Genomic DNA, 20,948 nt, shown 5'->3' on the forward strand with positions numbered 1-20,948 from the left:
GAACCTCTTTGACCTTTCCTTTTGTCTTATAATGCACATTGGCTCCTCATAGGTCGGTGTCTGACTGTTCACGCCTAGATGATGGTTTTCTTTAGGCCCTCCTTTAAGCGTCTTCCATATCAGTCATGGTCTCTGCCCTCCTTTAAAAAAAGTCCCTCTCTTCCAGTGTGTCCAGACCTCGTAGACAAGTACCTAGAAGAGACATCCATTCGCTACGTGACGCCCCGAGCTCACAGTGATGCAGAGCATGGTCTTGGCCACCCTCACAAATCAGGTGAGCACTTGGTACTGTGCCTGAATCTCAAGGTGTGGACATTAGTTGCTGGGTAATGTCCATGTAACTAATGGAACAGTCTTACTTTGCCTTTTGTCTCCTTGTGCCTCTGCTATCATCCCTCTCATTCTACAAAACTCTCCCAAAATCTACCTTGAGGGAGTCTGTGCCCTACAGTCATAGCTTAGCCAGATGATAGTACCCAACAGAATTAAAATTCTGGGCAGCTGAAAATTAGTGCTGTTTCACCTTGTTTCCTGATGGCTTCAGTGGTTCATTCCCTCTCAGCAAGTAATTACCATGAGACTTATTTTTTTTTTTTCCCCTGCTGATCATCAGTAAGTGAAATGACACCTGCTGTCTAACCCTTTCTGGAAATACCTATCAAAACAGAAGTTTTCTACCCTCCAGCTGCTACATCAGCAGTTTACCTCCCATTTCTGTCTTCCCCCTGCCACTTCCACCACCCACAACTACTTCTCCTGGATCTCAATGCTAGTTCTTAATGGCTTCTTTTCCAACGTTTACTGCCTCCTTCCTTGGCTAGAGGTTCCTTCTCTCTCTCGTGCTGAACCCCCAAAGGCAAAGTTGCATTTAATGGATGTCTTAAACCCGTTTCACCCAGTCTGTTTGATTAGAAGTTCAGAAGGTCGGGAGCCTTTTGTGCTGGGCCACCACAGACTGTTTTCCATGCATCTCAAATTAGGCACCTGGCCAGTGTTTGGGTTGGGCATTTGGACAAAGTTGGAAGCTATAGGAAATGAGAGAGGAGTAGATGGTACTTTCCACTGAATTAATGGAACCCAGTGCTCTAACAGTGGAAGCAGGGAGTGACAGTCCCAGCTGCTAGCTGAAGTATAAAGCATGATCTTTGCCATGGTGCTTTAACCAAGAGTTGAGTCTTTAGCCCTTGATGCCTGGGATCAGCATCCCAGCTTGTTGCTGTCTGCACTAATTCCAGAAAGCAGTCACGTTTCCTGTCCTGAATTGCCATCTAACCATTCTTCATGCCATAGAATAAGTAAAGAAAAGTCTCAATCACCACATCATCTTTGACCCTACAATCAGTCAACCAGAATTTAACTGGCCACGCTGTTATTGGGCACGTCTCGACCATTTTTGAACTGGACAGGGTCACCTGGGCCTCAGACCTGTACCAATGGGATCTTTGCAATGACAATGGATGACCTTGTGGACAAGTTCAGACCACGTCCTGCATTGTTGACTCGTGTCCATTTACTAGGCTACATGGTGGCCTTCAAGCTCTTCACCCTGGTGATTAATATCCCCTTAAGATGACTGAAACAATATGCCAAAACCGCATACGCTAAATATAAATTGCTGTCTACTGTTGTGGTGGATGGATGAATAACTCTTTCACTCCACACCTGTGTGGTGAATGAAATGTTGTCCCTCCCTTTACATTTCTTGTAAAGCTCTCAGTGGATGCTGTTTAAACATATGCCGTAACCATTGATGAATGCCAGGTGCTTCAGAGCCTCCTATTGGAAAGAACTGTTTTGTCAAAGCCTGAAGTGACGTTTCTGTTGCTGATGGCACGAAGAAAGCCTCCTATCGGGCCGTTCTCCCTTTGCTGCTCCAGTATTTGCCTTTTACGCACTGACACATGTGATGAGGTAGTGAAGATCTACTTGACTTAGTCAAGAGATATGTGTTTTATTTCTGACAGTCTTCCATGGGAGACACTGAGCAAGTTGTTTTGCCTGTAAGCTCTGTGATACAGATATGACTTACAGTGATGTTGCAACTGATACAGGTTATACCCAGTTTTTATATGCTCTGGTTTAACCAGAAGTTGTGGGCAGGAATTACGGGGTAAAAATCTCTGGTTTGTTGTGCCAAAGGGCAAGTTAGCGCTTGTAAAGTAGTAGTGGTAATTCCAGTGGGTTTGCCACTATCTGATTCTTGCACTCCCAATCTGATTTTTCCCCTTAAATAAGTTCCAGTGCAAATGTCTTCTACTAGCAAATCAGAAGTGAACTTCTGCCTGCCCCCTTCAGTTGCTGGTAAGCTCCCTATCTGGTCTGCAGTCAGGCCTGTTCTTTGACAGTCTTGCCCAGCTCCCATTCTGTAGCCAAAACACAGCTGGCCCCAAACCAGCAGTCCAGATCCCGATGGATGGACAGACATGAATTGGTTTATCCTTTAATTAAACACAGCCACCATTTTGATGTGTCATTTGCTCCTTCATGTGCTTTTTGAGCAACAAAGTAGCTCAGTTTTCACATTGTCTTTTCATGCTGTCAGGCTTGGAAGAGCTCCCTCCCTTTCAGAGTTTTCTATTATTCTTCCAGCTATAACCTGAAAGTAATTTATGGTTTCAACCCCGTGTAGGAACAGGAGAGTAACTCCTGGAAGGTGTTTTGGATGCTGCTTTGTTGCTTTACTTGAGCTTGCCACTGGAGGGCAGGAGCAACAAGGCTAATTGGGTTTCCAGAAGGTCTTGAATCCAGACAAGGCAGATTCAGTGTGGACCCAGCTTCTGGGGTTGAATAAAGTCCCCACTAATGAGAGGTTGGAATGACATCTGCCTGGTTTTCCTTCGGAGGCTGTAGTCTGTTGTTTTTTTTCTTCCAGGTGCAGTACCAAAAATTAGGGACCTTAAGAGTGGTTTCTGTTCACTTGGGTGGATTTTCTCAGAACGTATGTAGGGGCCCAACCTTGGGTGCTTAGAGTGGCATTTGTGTAACTTCGCTGTTTGGGAAGATCTCGTATCCATTTCCCCATCCACTTCCCTGTGCATGGAGCAGCAGCATGGGGGTAGTCAGCCCATTAGCTGGGGCTCACTGCGCTACCCCATGAATGTCTAGTGACTTTGCCGTGTCTGTCTTGGTACAAAACAGCTGGTTACTGTGGTGGGTGCTGTCCCTCTCCATACCAGGAACTCTTGCTGTTACCCTTGCTTATGCCTGCCTCTGCCACCCTGTCCATCTTATGCTGTTGTCTGGTCGGACTTGTAGGATGGGGCCACGATTAGCTGTCCCATAAGATGTGGCTCCTTGGAACCGTTTCCCCCACCAAGCCGTCTGAGGGGCTGTGCTTCTGGAGCTGCCTGGCTTCTCAGGAGAGGGTAGGGATGACTTTTAATGGGAAGAGCTGGAGTGTTAACACCAGGGCATGGGTCAAAGTGTGGTCCAGGTGACTCTTACGTACTCCCCCTCTTTCCCCCCCCCATGCTTCAGAGTGAAGGCATCTTTCCTCCCTTCCTGTGCCCTGTTAGAGATACCGCACCCCTCCCAAGAGACGGCTGCATTTCGGCAGTGACTTTGGGCTGTGCAAGCCCTAGTACCTTATTGTGAGGTACTCTGGCTCAGACGTGGCCTGACCTGATCCTTGGCACAGTGGTGCCTGGTAAGAAGTTGCTGAGGAGAGGGTAAGAGAAGAACAGCAAGAACCATCTCTGAGCTGGAGGAGCTGGGTTGTGGGAAAACTGACTGCAAGTGCTGACCAGGTCCTGAAGCAGGAGTCAGCTGGCAGTTCAAGGAGTACCAGCAGTGGGGAGGGGAGATGCATGCAGTACTGCCAGGGAGGTAGTAACAGGTAACAATGGAGCATCTTCAACTCCCCCCAGGCCCCACTCGGGGAGCTCAGGGAGGGCTCTCATGTGGCCAGGGAGGAAGAATGTGGGGCTCAGTCGAGCCTTTTCTGTCTTTCCAGCATATGATGCCATTCCTTGGCCCCTCTATAACCCCTGTGCCCTCTTCCTCTGCCCTAGTGCCTCCCCATCACCCTGTGGTCTGCTGCTCCTCGGCGGGACCTCAGATCTGTACCAAGAGGCCTGGCCGTGGGAGAGCTCTTCTCAGTAGTCAGCGGAAGAGGAGGAAGTCGGTGACACCAGATCCCAAGGAGAAACAGACTTGTGGTAAGAGCCTCTGAGGATGCAGTCTCTGTCTTTTGTGGTCCTGGAGTGTATGCTGAGGTGCTGGCTCTTTCCAGGGCCTGATCTCTGTTTGAAAAAGCCAGTTTGCCTGGGTTGGCAGATGGTCTGATCATTCATTTGACTGGGACCTAAGCAGAGCGCTGCAGGGTAGGGGGCAAGAGGGGGACCTGGATGGCAGAAAACTGAGATCTGTGCTGAAGCTGGGAGCAGCTTGGAATGTTTCCAGGCAGCAGCATGAAAAACCCACAGGCACTGCAGCAGGCTTATCCTGCTCTGCTCCCCTTTCATGTGCCACAGCATCCTGGGATGGCACAGATTCCTTAGAGAGGTGCTCTGAAGCCCTGCTCCTGTGGAAGAAGGCAAGCCAGTGGTGCCTTCATATGCCAGGCAGCCAGTGCTTGCCCTGTGTCCCACTAGGTCTGAGAGTATGTGGGAAGTGGGGGAATAAGTGAACTGAAAAGTACAGTGTGCACCCCCCTTCCAGTTCCTATGCTTGTGGAGGTGGTGGAAGGGGCTGTAGGGAACCTGGAGGAGGGGCTGCAGCAGCCATAGATTCATAGACGTTAGGGTCGGAAGGGACCTCAATAGATCATCGAGTCCGACCCCCTGCATAAGCAGGAAAGAGTGCTGGGTCTAGATGACCCCAGCTAGATGCTCATCTAACCTCCTCTTGAAGACCCCCAGGGTAGGGGAGAGCACCACCTCCCTTGGGAGCCCGTTCCAGACCCTGGCCACTCGAACTGTGAAGAAGTTCTTCCTAATGTTCAATCTAAATCTTCCTAATGTCCAGCCAGGGCCCTGCTGACCCCTCGGGTAGGAATGGGACAGGCAGACAGTGGAAATAGCAGGGTACAGCCCTGCTGTCCCCCTCCTTGTGCCTGCTGCAGGGCAGCTGCCTCCTTCAGGGGTCTGATGACCCACCCCCAAGCTAACCAGTCTGCCCTGCTGAGCAGCTCCTTCTGGCACTTGGCCACTCCTTGCCATGCATCATGGGGTGCCCTGCCACCCATGAGATCCTTTTAAAGGTGCTACGTGGTGAAGTAAGGTCCGTAGGACAGTGATACTCACACTTGGCCCTGTGGGTCAGATGTGTGATGCGGGGCCCTTCTGTGGGCCGGATAGGCCAGGGGGCGGGGGAGTTTGGCCCTGTGTGCTGGGATCTCCTTTTCTCAACAGATTTGGTAGAAGAGGAACAGTGGCACCACTGTCCTCACTACTAAATTTGTGGATCCAAAGGGAGCTCCACAGCTTGGATGGCACGGTGCCATGGGTTGGATCTGGCTGGAGGTTTAGCACCCCTGCCGTAAGGAGATACGTTAGTCTTTAAATGGGGTGCCACTAAATCCCACACTGTGAGGCTCCCTTGCAAAGGCTGCACAAGAGAGGAGACGTTCGGTATCCAAGCTTGGCCACAGCCGTCCAGTCCATTTCCGCACATGCAGCTTGGATGGGCAGGACGGTGGCTCAGAGGCTGCGTTTTCCTCCACGCGCAGGTAGGAGGGAGAAGCTAGTTGAGTTTTCTGCTGTTTGACAAGGGGTGAAGCAGCTTATTACCATGCAGATGCTGCTAATGCATGCAGAAGCTTGGGCGTTTCAGGACTGCCTCGGGCAGCTGTGTCACTCGTGCCTAGACCTCTGACACGTGGCATATACTAGAAACAGCTTCATGGAAAGGGTCTGTGGGCTCCACCCTGCTCATGAGACTCCTCTAGTCAGTGCTTGATCCCCAGGGTGCCCTGTGGTGGGGTAAGGCAGGAGGACACAAACTGGCAGGGGAATGGCTGGGGGGTGGGTACTGGCTGGTGGCATCTCTGCTTCAAGTCTGAGCTCTGCTGTCTCTGGCTCTGTGCCACAAGGACAAGAGGCACAGACCCTGGCAGCAAGGGCATAGCGCCAGGGTCCCCGGACATGGGGGCTGTTGAGAGGAGAGTGCTCACTGTCCTGCCCACTGCCTTGTGCCCCCCAGATATCCGCCTGCGTGTGCGAGCCGAGTACTGCCAGCATGAGACGGCGCTGCAGGGCAACGTCTTCTCCAACAAGCAGGACCCCCTGGAGCGGCAGTTCGAGCGTTTCAACCAGGCCAACACAATCCTCAAGTCCCGGGACCTGGGCTCCATTATCTGTGACATCAAGTTCTCTGAGCTCACCTACCTCGACGCGTTCTGGCGAGACTACATCAACGGCTCCTTGCTGGAGGCCCTCAAGGGCGTCTTCATCACAGACTCGCTCAAGCAGGCGGTGGGCCACGAGGCCATCAAGCTGCTGGTCAACGTGGACGAGGAGGATTACGAGGTGGGGCGCCAGAAACTCCTGAGGAACTTGATGCTGCAGACGGCGCCCTGACCTGGCGGCTCTGGTGCCCATGCCCGGCAGCCCATCGCTCCTCCTCTTGGGTTTGTTTTTCTTTTCTTTTTCTTTTTTTTTTTTTTTTCCTTGTTTTTTTTGTTTTTTTAAAAAAAGATGATTTAAAGCCCTCCCAGCCCCACCTGCCCTGCGATGGACTGCCGAGCTAGGACTTGCGGCGCCACCAGAGCCAGGGCAGGGCTGAGAGCGGAGGAGGAAGGGGAGCACCCACCTACAGTGCCGGGGCTCCTGTTGCCCTTCCCTCGTTCTTCCCCCACCCCCGTGCAGTTTTTTGTACTGTCTGATTAAAAACCAGTCTCCCGTGGTGCCCGGGCCCTGTCAGTGAGCAAGGTGGGTGGGGGGGAGGGAGGGCTGATCCCAGGCTTGGGTCGAGGGACTGTTGTTAGACACTTTATCAGGGAATAGGTGCATGGCGTGAACCCCAGAGGGAGAGGGGGGCACCCTTGGGTGTGAGTGGGGGGGAGGGGGGATCATCTGTGAACCCAGATGCACCACGTAGCACTGGCCTGGGCACTGCTTCACCCATCTGCTGCTTGGCACAGGAGAGGATCTCAGCTGAGATGTTTTAGGCCTGGTCTCTGCCCCTTAAGTTGTGTTTCCTTTGGAGGCTGGGCACAGGGGACTAGAACGGCCCACTCCTGCCTCCCGGCAGGTGCTGTTGACTCCCTGGTACAGCAGGGCCCTTCCGTTGGCAAGAAGAGGGCGGCACCATGGGAGTGGCTCGGACAGGAGCAGGGCTTCTGGCCATGTTGTCATCCGAGCGGTTCTCATTGCCCTTTGGGGGGCTGGGAGTGGGACCACCCTGCCTGGCTCCATGCCATGGCGTGAGGGAAGAGTCCTCTGCACTGATGTAGCCTGTGCTGGGGGCAAGAGCGGACGGGGCTGTTCTGCTTCACCTCCCCACAACCATGTGCCTTCGTTACCCCGTCCTGCCCCCTTCCCTCCCCGGCCAGAACAGACGCTGACCTTTCCAGGATAAGGAGAGGTGTGGATATGGGCTGACATGTCTGCCAGCCCCAACCCCCCTCCCATGGGCAGCGGCCAGAGGAGCTGTCAGTTGTGCCACGTTGGCATGGAGAAGAGAGCTTGGCCCTGCAGCCTGTGTTGCTTGGGCATCCCAGCTCCCCTGGCTGGCAGTGGGAGAGCATACGGCAGCCTCTGAGGGGTGAGGGGCTGCTGTGAAGCATGGTGACACCCACTCCCAGCTCGTGTGGGAGAGCAGGCCCCATGCCCCCATCTCCCTTCCAGTCCTTCTGTGTCCCTACTACCACGCTGTGCCTGGCTGTTGTGGGGAGGGGGGCTGGAGTGTACCGGGGAAGCTGTGCAGCGTGGGTCCAGCGTCGTCTCTGTTTGATCCTGCCAATAAAGCGTGGTCTGAGTCACTGGCTTGCACTGTGCACGGGGCCAGGGGTGGGGGGAGGGCTGTGCAGGCAGGGGCTGGCTGCTGCTGTCGGCGCGGGGCCTATCCACTGCGGGCAGTGGGCGTCCCAGAGCAAGCGGTTGTGGGTGGCGCTGAGCCTGTGTGGCCTGTCCATTGCTCAAGCTGGGCTGGGCCCAGCATGCTGAGGCCTAGCAACACTAACTTCACCTGCCCCCCCCACTTATCCTGCAATGGCCCAGGTGGAAGCCCAGGCTGAAGCACTGATCCCAGCATGAGGGGTGCAGGATGTGCTGGGATCCCTCCTCCCAGCCCTGCTGATTGTGAGGCCAGGCCAGTCTAGCAACACCTGCTTGAAATCTCACAATTGCTGCTCTTAAGTTCTGAGGAGAGGCTTCAACCCCCTCCACCCGAACTTGGCACGATCACGGACTTAGCCCGTTATGTGCCCTGGGCACCAGGAGGGCTTCACCTGTTTGGCTCAGGTCCTGGAGGCCAATGAGGAACAACTGAGCCTGTGGGGCAGTGATGGCTTTTTAATCTCCCCCGCCAGGGTCTGGTGGTGCTCCCTCTTCTGTCCCAGGATCCAGCCCTGCTCTGTCCACAAGGGCTGGGCCCAGGGGTCACTTTCTAAACAGCAGCTCAGATGTTGGATCTTCCCCACAGAGCCCTGCCCCAAGGCCCTGTGTCCACCAGTCACAGCCTTACCCCTGGAGCTGCTCATCTGACATCAGGGGCTTGGTGTTGGGGGGGGGAGGGGCTCGGTGTGGATGCCAGTACAACTGGGGTGTGTTGTGCTGGCGGATCCCTGAGCAAGGGTGGGGGTGCGGGGGGTGGCAGCTGGGGACCGTGGTCAGTGGGAGGCTGTGAGCGATAGAGCTGCATTTTTTTCTAACCAATTTTCTGAGTTGTGGGTGCACGGTCAGTCTCCCCCTCCCTCCCCCAGCGCACGCACGCACACGTACGTAACCCCCCCTTCCCCAGTTTGAGGACAATTCTGGCACAAGTTGTGTAACTTCTGTGACTTCTGTATTTTTTAAGCCTCCAGTATATCAGTCATACTCCCTGTGTAGCTTTCAGTTTTCTTGAAATAAACATCTACTGCATCTCGCAGGCTCCCTGCGTCGCTGCTTCAGTGGGCAGCTGCTCTGCCTTGCCCCTGCCAGCTGGGGCTTTTCTGGAGACCCTTGATTTGGGGGGGGGGGAATCCTACTGCCCCCTTCCCCAGAGAACAGCTGCACCTGGCAGCACTGAGGGCTCCTTGTGCCCAGGAAGAGGCTTCCAAGCCTGGTACTGTGCCCTGGATGCAGCCCAGGGGCTCTGTCCTGTGGAGAAAGGGGGAGGGGGGGGAGGTGGGTTCCAGGCTGAGGCCCACCAGTGTGGCTGCTTCACTACCTCCAGGGTGTGGGATGCTGCCCACTGGCACTGAGGCCCCATCTGGCTGGCAGCACGGTGCAGGAGCTGTGCTGCTGGGTGCTTGCATTGGGGGTGGCTGCGTTCCCCTGAAGTCGGGCAGAGAGAGGGCAGGGCAAGGTGGAGGCAGCTGTCATGGGGAACAACCGACTTGGCCTAGGAATGGGCCAGGCCCGGAGCACCTGACAAAGTAGGTTGTTGTTGCCTTTGAAAGCTCCTGCCTCTGACCTGGTCTGACTCTTGGGTCTCTTGCTGGTGGTGGCTCTGGCCTGGGGAGCTGGGCTTGCTGCTTGCACACAGCTGTGCCAGCAGAGCCCTCCTATAACAAACAGCCCCAACTCTGGGCAACCTGCAAGGTGGTGATGATTGCTTTGCTCCCCGCAACCCCTGCCCAGCTCCACTGTGCTGCATAACAGGAGCTTTGTTCTCATCATCCCAACCCAGGTGGGGCTGAGCTCTCCAAATCTGCACTCAGGCCAAGCCAAGCTGGCCCTCCCTGGGGGCCTCAGACATAGTTTTAGGACTGGCTCAGACCCATTTTACAGATGAGGAAAGTAATTCCCCTGCATGTGAGCTTGGGTTGCATTTGAGCAAAGCCTTTAGGCCCAGGCTGGTGCAGCTGCTGCCTTGAGTCCTCCAACCCCCTCCCAGTAGGATGTTCCTGTTCCTCTGCTGCAGGCAGCATCTGAGCCATGGCTTTTACTGGCCAAGTGCCATGGTCCCTTTTACATGTGGAACAATTCACGTGCCAGCCCCTTCCCTGGCCAGGGAGTGCTGCCCTGGAGCTTGCACCATAAGACATGGCCAGGCTACAGCGCAGAGAAGAAAAGCTCACACCCATCCTGGACAGCTGCTCTGCTGGGACTTGAAGCAGGACCTGCCTGGTGCTCATGTGAAGGGGGGGGGGGTGAGCTGAGCCCTCCATGCCTGGAGAACTACACGTGCTTGATGGCAACTGTCCTGAGGCCTGCACCGCAACCAGGCGAGTGGCGCAGTCAGCAGCCAGAGCAGCCATTTCCTCACTCTTCGCATTTATTTTGTGGCTGTGAGGGGAAGGCAGCTCACCTAGGCCTAGTCTTGCGCCTGGGCCCTGTGCAAGGGCCATCCTGGCTGCTGGGGCAGCCACACTTGCTCCCTGCTCGGGGCAGGCTGAGGCAGCTATATGGCTGTCCTTTGCTGGAGCCTGGTGCCTGTTGGCAGTGGGAAAGGGGGGTGCAAGCCAGCTAGGCCCCCCCTAACTCCCTAGTTACTCCACCGAGGGAAACCTGATGGGCACAACCCACTCATGAACTAGCTAGTGATAGGTGGGGGCTCCTCCTGCTTCTCCTCTGTGCTGTCTCCAGGCTGGCAGGGGTCCGCCTCAGTTTCGACAGCCTCGTGGAGCAGCGGGGCCTTCTTCAGGATGCCGACACTGCCGTAGAGTTCGGGCCGGCGGTGAGCCCAGAGGGGCATCTCCTGGCGCAGGCGGTGCAGGTAGGGAAGGTCGATCTCGGCGTAGCACAGCCCTGGCCCCTCCTGGCACTGGGCAATGACACGGCCCCAGGGGTCCACCACCATGGTGTGGCCGTAGGATGAGCGATGCTCGTTGTGCTTCCCTGTCTGCGCTGCTGCAACCACGTAGCACTGGGTCTCTATGGCGCGGGCCCGGAGCAGCACCTGCAAGGGGCAGGGCTGGCCTGAGCCGCGGCGGGACTCCAGAGGGCCTGAAAACCAAGCGAGGGCACCTCTCCCCAGGCCAGGGAGGGGCTGTCAGCACTGGGAAACCCTCCCAGACCTGCCCACACAGTTGGGTGCTCCTTGGTGCCAGCCAGCCTGGGACAGCAGCATGCCTAGAGCCATGGGGAATGCCCCTGACCAGGCCCCAGAACTTGTTCTGCAGCCTCCTCCTCCAGGGCTGGGACTTTGCACCCAGACAAAGGGCATCTCCTCTGCTCTTGGGACTCGTGTTCCAATGAAAGCTGCGGAGAAACCAGCTCTGGAGCTGTTCCACATTTCCAAGCAGTAATGTAGTTGTCTGGATGTTGTTATGGCATGATTGTTCCTTTGCATGTGTGGCCTGCCTTAAGTTTATGGCATGATTCACCAGTTACCTGCATTATGTAATGTACGGCAGGGGCCTTGACGAGCTGCTACTGCCCCAAGGGGGAAGGGAAGCAGGGACTGCAGGATGGCTGATGTGGAGCTCTCAGCGCTGCAGCCCAGGACCTGCCATTGGGTGCAAACTGTGTGGGGAGTCCCTGGCCGGCACCAGTGCAGCCTGGCAGGGGTGCGGGTCTCACCTCCCAGTGGGCAGGCCCCGTGGTCTCGGTGAAGGCTGACGGGAAGGTGAGGATCTCGGCTCCCTCCCGGGCCAGTGCCAGGGAGATTTCAGGGAAGCGCAGATCGTAGCAGATGGCGAGGCCAACCTGGGGCAGGGGGGCAAGAAGATATCCCCACATGATGCAGAACAAGCCCCCAGCAACCCCATGGGGAGCCCAGCCCTGTGTCTGATGAGTCTGGGCCAGCCCTGGGTCCCCTCCCTGTAAGATGCTCAGCCCTGGGGCACTTGGGGAGGGAGGATGGGGTTTATGGTGGGGGCTGCTTGGGGTAAGAAGCTTTGGCCGGGGCAAAGTGGGGCCAGCCCAGCTCCCAGGCATGCAGCAGGTGCAAGGGAAAGGGATGAGATGGCCCCATAGGGAAACCTACTGCTGGTTGCGTGGGGTGAGGAGCACCCTAGCACCTGGCATGATTGGCCCTGGGGTCCCAGCCCCCCCCCCGTCCTTGGGGACTGAGCCCCTGGAGCAGCAGGGTGGGGGAGCCCCGTCGGGGCTCTGAGCTGCTGTCCTGAGCCCACGTGCCCAGCCTGGGCAGAAGCAGGGCTCCGCGGCGCGGGGCTGACGCTGCTCTTGGCCGCGCTCGGGCTGAAGCCGGGTCCCAGCTCCGCCGCTCGGGCTCCCCCTGCTCGGCCGTACCTTGCCCACGGACGTGCTGACCGGGGGCGCGATGTCGGAGCCCGGGTGGGTGTAGCTGCTCTCCTGCAGCGAGACGCGCCCCGCCAGCTCCACGTCGAAGAGGTGGATCTTCCTGTAGGCGGCCGCCATGGAGCCTGCAACGAGACGGGGGTCGAGGGGAGCCCGGGCGGGGGGGGCAGGGAGCGGAAAGCAGAGCGGTGGATGGGGGGGAGCAGACAGCAGAGCGGGGGTGGGGGGTGTCACAGACCGTCGGGCCCGATGAGCAGGTGGCAGTTGTAGGCGCGCCCCGCGCTGTCGCTGTGGCCGTGGCCGTGGCCCGGGCGGAGCTCGCGGAAGCCGCCGAGGGAGAGCCAGACGCGGCAGGCGCGGGCGAGGCGGGCGCAGCGCCGCACCAGGGCCCCGCGCAGCGGCTCGGCCGGGCCGGGCTGCCCGGGCGGCCCCAGCGCGGCGAAGGCCTCGGGCAGGCAGACGAGCCCCGCGCCGCGCGCCGCCGCCTCCCGCACCAGGCGCTCGCAGGCCGCCGCGTTACGCTCCGCGTCGTCCGTGGCCGTCAGCTGCACCGCCGCCACCAGCCTGCGCGGCCCGGGCCCGGGGGCCGCCATGGAGCCGGCGCCGCGCCGGGGGGGCCGCAGCAGCTCGCGGGACGCGGCCGGGGCCAGGCCCCAGCGACCTCCGGGCACCGGCGGCCGCGCCTGCTGCGGGCGCCCGCGACAAAGATGGCGCCCTAGGGGGGGCTTCAGCGCGACGCGCCCCTCACAAACATGGCGCCCCAGGGAGGGTTGCAAATAAACTCTCTTCAGGAGAAAGTAGCGCGACGTGCCCCCAACAAACATGGCGCCTGGGGGAGGGGCTTCAAGTTGGCTCAGGAACAGGCCGCGCGATGTGCCCCCAACAAGCATGGCGCCTGACGGGGATTTCGGTAGGCGTTGCTCCTGCGAAGACGGCGCGACGTGCCCCCAACAAAGATGGCGTCTGAAGGGGGTTGGGCACTTCGAGTAAATTCCAGAGAAAATAACGCGACGTGCCCCCAGCAAACATGGCGCCTGAGGGGGGATTTCGGTCGGCTTCGTTCCTGGGGGAAAACAATACAATGTGCCCCCAAGAAAGATGGCGACAGAGGAGCCGGGGGTGGGGCTTCAGTAAACTGTTCTCCGGGGGGGCGGTGCGATGCGTCCTCAACGAAGATGGCGCCTCAGGGGGCTGGGATTCAGAAACTCGGGAAAGCCGGCGCGATGTGCCCTTAACAAAGATGGTGTCTTTTTGGTTGTTCGTTTGTTTGTGTGTTTCCGGCGGGACGGCTCACGCCCCGGAAGTGGGAGCAGTGTAGCGCATGCGCAGAACGGGCGAGGAAATGGCGGATAGCGGGAAGGCTCGGCCTGGCCCGGCGTCTCCTGCTGCTGGCAAAACCTTGACGGCGGAGCAGGTGCCGGGCGGGGCGGGCAGAGCCACCGCACACGGCAGGGGGGCGGAGCTGGGCGCGTGCGGGGCAGGGTGTCGCACCCACGCGTAGGGCAGAGCGAGCACGTGCCGGACTGGACCGCTGTCGCTATGTGGGGTGCAGCGCTGGGTGGGACCACTGTTCGCATTGCGGGGGAGGGGACAGCGGGACCACTGTCCCAATGGGGGAGGGGGGGGCAGCACCGGGCGGGACCATTGTCCCTATGCGGGGGCAGCGCCGGGCCGGACCACAGTCCCTAATGGGGGGGAGGAGGCAGCGCCGGGCTGGACCACAGCCCATGTTGGGCGGGGGGGCAGCGCCGGGGGGGGACCACAGTCCGTATTGGGGGGGCAGCGCCGGGTGGGACCACAGTCCGTATTGGGGGGGCAGCGCCGGGTGGGACCACAGTCCGTATGGGGGGGGGGCAGCGCCGGGTGGGACCACAGTCCGTATGGGGGGGGGGCAGCGCCGGGTGGGACCACAGTCCGTATTGGGGGGGCAGCGCCGGGTGGGACCACAGTCCGTATGGGGGGGGGCAGCGCCGGGTGGGACCACAGTCCGTATGGGGGGGGGCAGCGCCGGGTGGGACCACAGTCCGTATGGGGGGGGGGCAGCGCCGCGTGGGACCACAGTCCGTATGGGGGGGGGGGCAGCGCCGGGTGGGACCACAGTCCGTATGGGGGGGGGGCAGCGCCGGGTGGGACCACAGTCCGTATGGGGGGGGGCAGCGCCAGGCGGGAGCACTGTCCAGCTGGGCGGGGGCGGCAGTGGGGCCGGCAGTGCCCCGGTGACATGTCCCCCCGCAGGTGGTGGCCGGCTTCAACCGGCTGCGACAGGAGCAGCGGGGCCTGGCCTCCAAGGCGGCGGAGCTGGAGATGGAGCTGAACGAGCACAGGTGGGCGCGGGGGGCGAGCGGGGTGTCCTTGGTGGCACGCAGGGCCGGGGGGCGCGTCACAGCCGCGGGACCTCACCCCCCGCACCCCCCTGTCCCGGCAGCCTGGTGATCGAGACGCTGCGCGAGGTGGACCCCACGCGGCGGTGCTACCGCATGGTGGGCGGCGTGCTGGTGGAGCGCACCGTCAAGGAGGTGCTGCCCGCGCTGGAGAGCAACAAGGAGCAGGTGGGAGACGCCGCCAGCCTCGCCGCGCTGGCACGGGGGGCAGGGGCTCACGGCTGGGCGGAGCCGGGATCCCCAGGGCTCGGCCCACGCACGTGGCCCCTCGCCGCCCTGCCCGATGCGCCAGGCAGGTCCTCGCCTCCCCCACGGCGCGTGTATCGTGCCCACGGCAGCCCCCAGCCGGCACGTCCTGATCCCCCGGGCTCTGCGTCGGGCCGTGCTGGGTCCTGCCACGTGCCCCCGCCCCGACTCCTCATCCTCCTCTCTCCGCCCGGCAGATCAACAAGATCATCGAGACGCTGAACCAGCAGCTGCAGACGAAGGGCCGGGAGCTGAACGAGTTCCGGGAGAAGCACAACATCCGCCTCATGGGCGAGGACGACCAGAAGCAGCCGCCGAAGGACAGCGCGGAGGGCAGTGGGCCCAAGGCCAGCTCTGCCGGCGTCCTGGTCTCCTAGGCGGCTCGCCCCATGCCCTGCCCCCTTCCCCAAGGACTGTCCACCCCCTTCCGGGGCCCTGGTTCTCTCCGCCCCCACCCAGCTTAACTTTATTACTTTGGCGTCTCATGTTGTATTTTTGTTAAATAAATTTGTTTTTGGTCGTGAGCTCAGTGCACAAGTGGTGGAAGGGGGGCTGGGGGTGTAGTTGGGGCAGGAGCTCGTCTGCCCCAGAGGGGACCCCTAGGTCCCCTCTGGTTCAATGCCAGCATAAGCCCTATGCGCACAGGGGCCCACGTCCTCATGGAAGGGAGGGCCCGGCTTGTCCGTCCGTCCATCCCGCAGGAGGGATTCAGGGTTCATCTCCTCCAGGGACTCTAGAGGCTCGGCTGGGCAAGGCCAAGCAGGAGAGGCCCCAGGCCTCGAAGCCAAGCGTGGAGAACGGCATTGCCGTCGGCCTCCCCACCATCACCGTGCCACGGAGAGGGGCAGTGAGGCGGGCACCGGGTGGTACCCCACAGAGGACAGAAAGGGGACAGATCCTGTTACACGGGGCCCTTTTATTTCCCATGCACCATGCCTGAGCCAAGGGCAGGCTGCACAGCTTGCAAGAGGAAGGCGGGTTGTCTGGGCCACACAGAGGATGCTGAGGAGATGGTGAGCGCTCTCTGCTCACTCGGGGACGTCCAGGACACAGACCTCGGGGCAGGGTGTCTTCCCATCGGGCCCGAAGCCCCCGACCAGGTACAGCTTGTCATCCCACAGGCAGGTGCGGTGCCCGACCCTCTTCTGGCGCCTGTCTGAGCCAGGGAAGTGGAGCCAGCTCGGGGAGGAGCATCCTGGGAAACACGAGAGGAAGGGCAGAGCATGGGGACTCGGCCAGGAGGGTCCCCCTGCCAGCCTGCCTCATCTAGCCCTGCCCGCTGCCGGCAGGCTCCACATCAGAGACCACCAAAGGGAAGCGGGCATCGACCTAAGGAGCTTCCAGGATGAGCGACTGCCTGTTGCAGGGACACCCGGGAGCCGGGACTGGTGACTCTGAGCAAGCCATTTCCCTGTCATGCCTCGGTTTCCCTACTCCGGGCATGGGGTGCACCCTGTCACAGTGTGATTCAGAGGGGGTTGTATCAAGCACTGGCAGGTGCTCACGGTTTGCCTGATACCCAGAGCCCCAGCCACCAGGAGCACTCTCCTTCCAAATCAGAGCCCAGGTTAGAGCAGCCAGGCCTCTGTCCTCCAGTAGCTCCAGCCTGTGGGAGAGTTGGGTGACAGCCCTGCCCGCCCCCAGGGCAGTGCCCGGGTGCAGGTGTGGGTGCTATGTGGTCTTGGAGATCCTGGGCCAAACGAAGCACGCGGGATCTGCAGTCTGCTGCTCCTGGCTTTCGCCTGAGCTCTGGGAGGCAGCTCCAGGTCCGCTCAGGTAGGTTGTACTAGGCATCGCTGGCTACCAAGCTGCTGTGGGAACAGGGTGCGGACCAGGATGCCCCTCTCCAGGCAGTGTCCAGCCCAGCCCTTGCTTCCTCTCCGTGGCCCAGGGAATCTCGACCTCTTCTGTGCAGTGTTGCAACTTCAGCTTCTGAGCTGCAGGGTTGTGGCTGCTTTCAGCAGGTGTGGGCCCTGGCACTGCCACTCCCATGAGCCTGTGCGCAGCAGCTCTGCCTCCCTTTGGAGCAGGGGTGGGGTGTTGCATGCTGGGAACTGTAGTTCCCCCACCTGTATCAGAGGGAAGGTGGCTACAGGCTGCTCAGGCCGAGTCCAGAGCCACATGCAGGGCATCCAGGGTCCAGTAACTACCCCAGACCATGGGCTTCCCTCACCCTCCTTCTTACCTCCTTCCTTCACCTTTCCCAGCCCATCTTTGCCCCTGGCCCCTCCCTGAACCCACAGCAAATCTTTTGGGCCATGCCAGGGCAGAGCTGTCACTGATTTGTGCCCTACGGTCACCCAGGACTTCTTAGCATTGGGCCAGGAGACGGGCAAGACACAGATCTTTGCTCCAAGGCAAGAACTAAGGGAGAATCACCACTTCTACCATGCAATATGGGGCTAAGGAGCCACAGGCTGAGCAGTCCTGACTCCTTCCAGTAGATGGCAGGAGTTAGCACATACATGCACACACACGCGCACACTTGTACATGTACACATACACACAGCTCTGTGCAAGCGCATGCCAGCCAGTTCCTTGCTCCCATGACGTACTTGTGTCATAGATGTAGAGGTCATTGCAGACGGCATCTCTCCCCTTGGCCAATGTCTCCCCCCCAAAGACCACAGCGAAAGGCCCGACCACGCTGCAGGACTGGTGCCTCAGGCCCTTGGGAGCCTGCGGGGAGCCTCTCCCCGAGCCCACCAGGCGAGAGAGCTGCGCCGTTAGCTTCGGCGCGTGCACGGGCTCCACCTGGGGGAACGGGAAGAGCAGAGGGTGAAGACGGGGTGGGTGAGCCCAGGAGCAGGCTCACCCCTGGGGAACAAAGGAGATTTCCCGCGCAGCCATGTGCTGTGGGGAGTGGGGCAGGAGCACTGGCTGGGGGTTAAGGAGAGCTCCTGGCTACTTGCAGTCTCCCACTGAAGCTGCCCGGTGCAAAGGGCTTGTTGCAGGCAGGGACCATCCAGCACCATCAGCCACTCACATGGATTTTGGTCTTGCTCCAGCGTCCGGCCACCTCCACATCACAGGAGTCGCGGCCCCCGAACACCACCAGCCGGTAGCCACCGGGGTCGTGGAGCAGCATGGCCGAGTGCCCGGCCCGTGAGGCCAGGCGCAAATCCTCCTCCTTGTACCTACAGCAGAGGGAAGGTTCCTGCCACCCCCGTACCAGGGTATTTGGGGGACCCCTTAAGCCAACTAAGGGGCTGATGGCTACCATCCAGAGGCCCCCCTGCCATGCACAGGAGACCCCACTGCCCAGGCCCAGAAGGACGCCGCATTATCGTAGCAGCCAGTTGGGGGTCTGAGCCCCCCAGTGCAGTTGGGGGCAGCTCAGACCTTTAACGACTCCCTTGGGTGTGTTAAAAGGGCCCCCAAACAGCCTGGGAAGTGAGGGGTCCCCATCACACCCAGGTAGGCCACCTTCCCAGAGCCCTAGGGGGGCCTGGGTGAGCTGCCCCGCAGGTACCTACCAGTAGGTCTTGGTGGTGGGGTTGACGCGCAGCGTGTAGAGGCTGGCGAAGCGCCGCTGGGTGCGCAGGCCGCCCTGCCGGCCCACCACCCGCAGCTCGTGCTCCGACACCTTGGTGCAGGTGTGGCTGCTGAGCCCCACCGGGGGGTCGTTGGAGGGCCCCTCGGCCCAGCGCTCCCAGCGCCCCTGCTCGGCATCAAAGCAGCCCACTGACGAGATGCGGTGCGCGCCGTCCCAGCCGCCCACCACGCACAGCCAGCGGTCGGCCAGCACGGCCGTGTCATGGTGGCTGCGCGGGTCCCCGCTGTCTGGCACCACCGTCTCGGCCGTCAGCAGCACAGGGTCAAAGGCCACTGTGTCCCCCAGCGGCGGTTCCTTGGGCTCGCCTGACCTCAGCCCCCCGAAAAGCAGCAGCTTCCCCCGTACCACGTCGCAGGAGTGGTGGGCGCGGGCAAGCAGGGCATCCCGGGCGACGGGCTTCCAGTCCCAGAGGCTGGGGGCAGCGCTCATGCCAGCACTGACCTGCAGGGAGCAAAGCAGCCGTCAGCGCCCCCCCAGCCAGCGGGTACCATGTTTCGGCCTCGCAGCCAGACCCCCACCCGGCCTGCTCCCTGCTCTGCCACTGATTCACAGCATGGCCTCAGGTAAGTCATGTCTCCTCCGCTTGACAACACGGATGCTCAAACCCCATTGATGCATTCATTGCTGCCGCCTGCTGGGTGGAAGCAGGATGGCCGACTGTGTGTCATAGGCCCTGCACTGCAAATAGTTAGCAATGATTCTCCTTCTACACAAATGGTACAGGCCTAAGTGCCCAGCACCCTGGTGCTGTGTTGACTACTGCATGTAGGATGGCAGCAGCTGTGAAGTCCCAGGGCCAGATCCTGTTCCGCTGACTGGGCACCTACATGCACCCACATGATTAATAGGAGCCCAGCTATAAGTTCAAATGAAAGCTGGATAGAAACCAGCTCTAGAGTTGTTACACATTTATCCTGCATAAATAACTTTATAGTGGGTTAGCTCTTTTTATAGTTGGAGATAATAAATGTATTGTGGGATCCACAAATTGCATAGTATATGTAACACGCTTTGCATGTGTGGCTGCTCTAAATTTCTTGCACAATTCACTATTGACTCGCTTAATATATGTAATGTACTTTGCATGCGTGGCTGCTTTAAGTTTATTGTGCGATTAATGAATTGCATAATATATGTAATGTAATTTGCACGTGTAGACACTATATTTATTGTGCAGTTCACCAGTGAATCACATAATAGATGCAACGTGTAGCAGGGGCCGAAGTGTGAGTTGCTGTAGTTCAAGTGTCATGAGATGCAAGGGTTAACGAGCTGGGTCCGAAGCCCTTATGCATATGGTGAGTAGTGTTACTGATGGGCCCTGGGAGGAGAGCCTGGGCTCTGCTCTGGCCGATTAGATAGGCAGGCACATACCCAGCCAGCCACAGGCATGCCTCTGGAGCCCGGCTCAGGACTGAAATGAAGGAGCCGAGGGGGAAAAGAAAAGCCTCCTCAGCTGGGGAGGGAAAGCAGAGGGAGGAAGGATCCTCAGAGGAGCGTGGGGGCCAGGAGCTGCTGCCCCCAGTGCTCCCACCAGCCGTGGGCACGGCCCTGCATGCCAGGCACCAGGGGCTCCCCATCACCCGGCCCTTTTTGGCAATGGAAGGGTGGGCGCCAGCAGTGTAAGTGGCTACACGGGCACAGGGCACTGCTGCAGACAGCAGTTGGCTTGGGGCAAGTGGGACTTGGGGGCATCTGAACCCCAAGGTCTCTGGGATCGCCCGTAGGATGCTGCCATGGACCTGGGGTGCTTGAAGCCCCAGGCTGAAGAGGACGCACCGCACAGACCTGAGCGATGGAGCTCTGCTCGCTCGATAGACCTCGCAGCTGGTTTGGCCCCAGGCAGGACATGAAAAATAAAAAACCTGGATAAAAACTCCAGGTGGGGCCAGGCCGGTGCAGCCAGGACTGCATGCCGGGGCCAGGGCTCGAGTTGGCGTTGCTCCTGCCTCTCTTGGGTGGGCTTCAGCCAACCCAGGGGGGGCAGCCTCTGCTCTCGCTGCACCGATGCACGGGGGTGGGGGATGGGACCTGTGTGTCGCCACCCCCTGCCCACGCTCTGCTGCCCCCCAGCTCACCCAGACCCCTCCCGGCCCCCCTCTACCCAGGGGCACCCCCAGCTGGAGCCCACCGCATCCCAGGGGGAGCCTGGGTCTCCCCCAGCTGCCTCCCCATGGCACCTGCCCCCCTGCCCTTGCCCTTGCCCTTGGCCAGCCCTGCAGCCCCCCCTCCACCCCACTGCCTGCTGTAGCCCCCGCCTTCCCCCCACACCCACCTTGCCTGCAGCCTCCTTGGCAACCGCCCTGGCAACCGCCGCGCGTCCTAGCAACCACTGCGGGGGCGCAGGGCTGGCGGGGCGGGGCTAGTACAGGGGGTGGTGCGAGGGCGGAGGGTTGGAGGGGCAGGGCTAGGAGGAGTCCTGGGGTCAGCCCCAGGGGAGGGCAGGGCAGGGCAGGGGGCACGGGGCTCCTGGGT

General features: G+C 59.9%; 4 protein-coding genes across 10 annotated transcripts in view; 2 read left to right on the forward strand and 2 right to left on the reverse strand.

The window, feature by feature from the left end:
• Positions 1 to 9,027, forward strand: part of DEDD (death effector domain containing) — a 48,598-nt gene extending 39,571 nt beyond the window's left edge. For 5 of the 6 annotated variants that reach the window (XM_059718656.1, XM_059718657.1, XM_006262726.4 and 2 more), the window contains 3 exons: positions 167 to 274; positions 4,011 to 4,157; positions 6,142 to 9,027. In XM_059718656.1, the coding sequence (XP_059574639.1) occupies positions 167 to 274; positions 4,011 to 4,157; positions 6,142 to 6,518 (632 nt within the window). In that variant the 3' untranslated portion in view covers positions 6,519 to 9,027. The remainder of the gene's footprint in view (positions 1 to 166; positions 275 to 4,010; positions 4,158 to 6,141) is intronic. The other variant, XM_059718658.1, reaches the window with a different exon arrangement.
• Positions 9,028 to 10,344: 1,317 nt separating this feature from the next.
• NIT1 (nitrilase 1) lies at positions 10,345 to 13,330 on the reverse strand. The gene is made up of 4 exons (XM_006262732.4): positions 12,529 to 13,330; positions 12,282 to 12,415; positions 11,610 to 11,735; positions 10,345 to 10,986 (listed from the first exon to the last, which is right to left on the reverse strand). Exons 1-4 carry the CDS (start codon positions 13,178 to 13,180, stop codon positions 10,621 to 10,623), a joined length of 1,278 nt encoding a protein of 425 aa, XP_006262794.2. The 5' UTR covers positions 13,181 to 13,330; the 3' UTR covers positions 10,345 to 10,620.
• Positions 13,331 to 13,594: 264 nt separating this feature from the next.
• PFDN2 (prefoldin subunit 2) lies at positions 13,595 to 15,441 on the forward strand. The gene is made up of 4 exons (XM_006262723.4): positions 13,595 to 13,704; positions 14,526 to 14,614; positions 14,716 to 14,839; positions 15,115 to 15,441. Exons 1-4 carry the CDS (start codon positions 13,612 to 13,614, stop codon positions 15,292 to 15,294), a joined length of 486 nt encoding a protein of 161 aa, XP_006262785.1. The 5' UTR covers positions 13,595 to 13,611; the 3' UTR covers positions 15,295 to 15,441.
• Positions 15,442 to 15,813: 372 nt separating this feature from the next.
• Positions 15,814 to 20,836, reverse strand: KLHDC9 (kelch domain containing 9). 2 transcript variants are annotated; one of them, XM_006262722.4, is made up of 5 exons: positions 20,749 to 20,836; positions 18,394 to 18,914; positions 17,904 to 18,054; positions 17,473 to 17,671; positions 15,814 to 16,112 (listed from the first exon to the last, which is right to left on the reverse strand). In XM_006262722.4, exons 2-5 carry the CDS (start codon positions 18,900 to 18,902, stop codon positions 15,946 to 15,948), a joined length of 1,026 nt encoding a protein of 341 aa, XP_006262784.2. In that variant the 5' UTR covers positions 18,903 to 18,914; positions 20,749 to 20,836; the 3' UTR covers positions 15,814 to 15,945. The 2 variants fall into 2 exon arrangements, with proteins under 2 accessions (XP_006262784.2, XP_019353162.2); XM_019497617.2 differs by lacking the exon at positions 20,749 to 20,836 and adding an exon at positions 20,262 to 20,525.
• Between the last annotated feature and the right edge of the window lie 112 nt (positions 20,837 to 20,948).

Source organism: Alligator mississippiensis, chromosome 15 (genome assembly GCF_030867095.1).
Source record: "Alligator mississippiensis isolate rAllMis1 chromosome 15, rAllMis1, whole genome shotgun sequence".
Taxonomy (NCBI): domain Eukaryota; kingdom Metazoa; phylum Chordata; order Crocodylia; family Alligatoridae; genus Alligator; species Alligator mississippiensis.

What these genes read in the sequence shown, in the direction of transcription:
- NIT1 (XM_006262732.4), bottom strand. Translation starts at nt 13,180, where the DNA reads ATGCTTGTTGGGGGCACATCGCGCGGCCTGTTCCTGAGCCAACTTGAA. An exon ending in CCTGCTCATCGGGCCCGACG is followed by an intron (nt 12,416 to 12,528) that starts GTCTGTGACACC and finishes GTCTCGTTGCAG; the next exon opens with GCTCCATGGCGGCCGCCTAC. An exon ending in CGGGGCCTGCCCACTGGGAG is followed by an intron (nt 10,987 to 11,609) that starts GTGAGACCCGCA and finishes TGCCCCTTGCAG; the next exon opens with GTGCTGCTCCGGGCCCGCGC.
- PFDN2 (XM_006262723.4), top strand. Translation starts at nt 13,612, where the DNA reads ATGCGCAGAACGGGCGAGGAAATGGCGGATAGCGGGAAGGCTCGGCCT. An exon ending in ATGGAGCTGAACGAGCACAG is followed by an intron (nt 14,615 to 14,715) that starts GTGGGCGCGGGG and finishes CTGTCCCGGCAG; the next exon opens with CCTGGTGATCGAGACGCTGC. An exon ending in TGGAGAGCAACAAGGAGCAG is followed by an intron (nt 14,840 to 15,114) that starts GTGGGAGACGCC and finishes TCCGCCCGGCAG; the next exon opens with ATCAACAAGATCATCGAGAC.
- KLHDC9 (XM_019497617.2), bottom strand. Translation starts at nt 20,387, where the DNA reads ATGCAGTCCTGGCTGCACCGGCCTGGCCCCACCTGGAGTTTTTATCCA. An exon ending in AGCAGAGCTCCATCGCTCAG is followed by an intron (nt 18,915 to 20,261) that starts GTCTGTGCGGTG and finishes TGCTCCCTGCAG; the next exon opens with GTCAGTGCTGGCATGAGCGC. An exon ending in CCTCTACATCTATGACACAA is followed by an intron (nt 16,113 to 17,472) that starts GTACGTCATGGG and finishes CGTGTTTCCCAG; the next exon opens with GATGCTCCTCCCCGAGCTGG.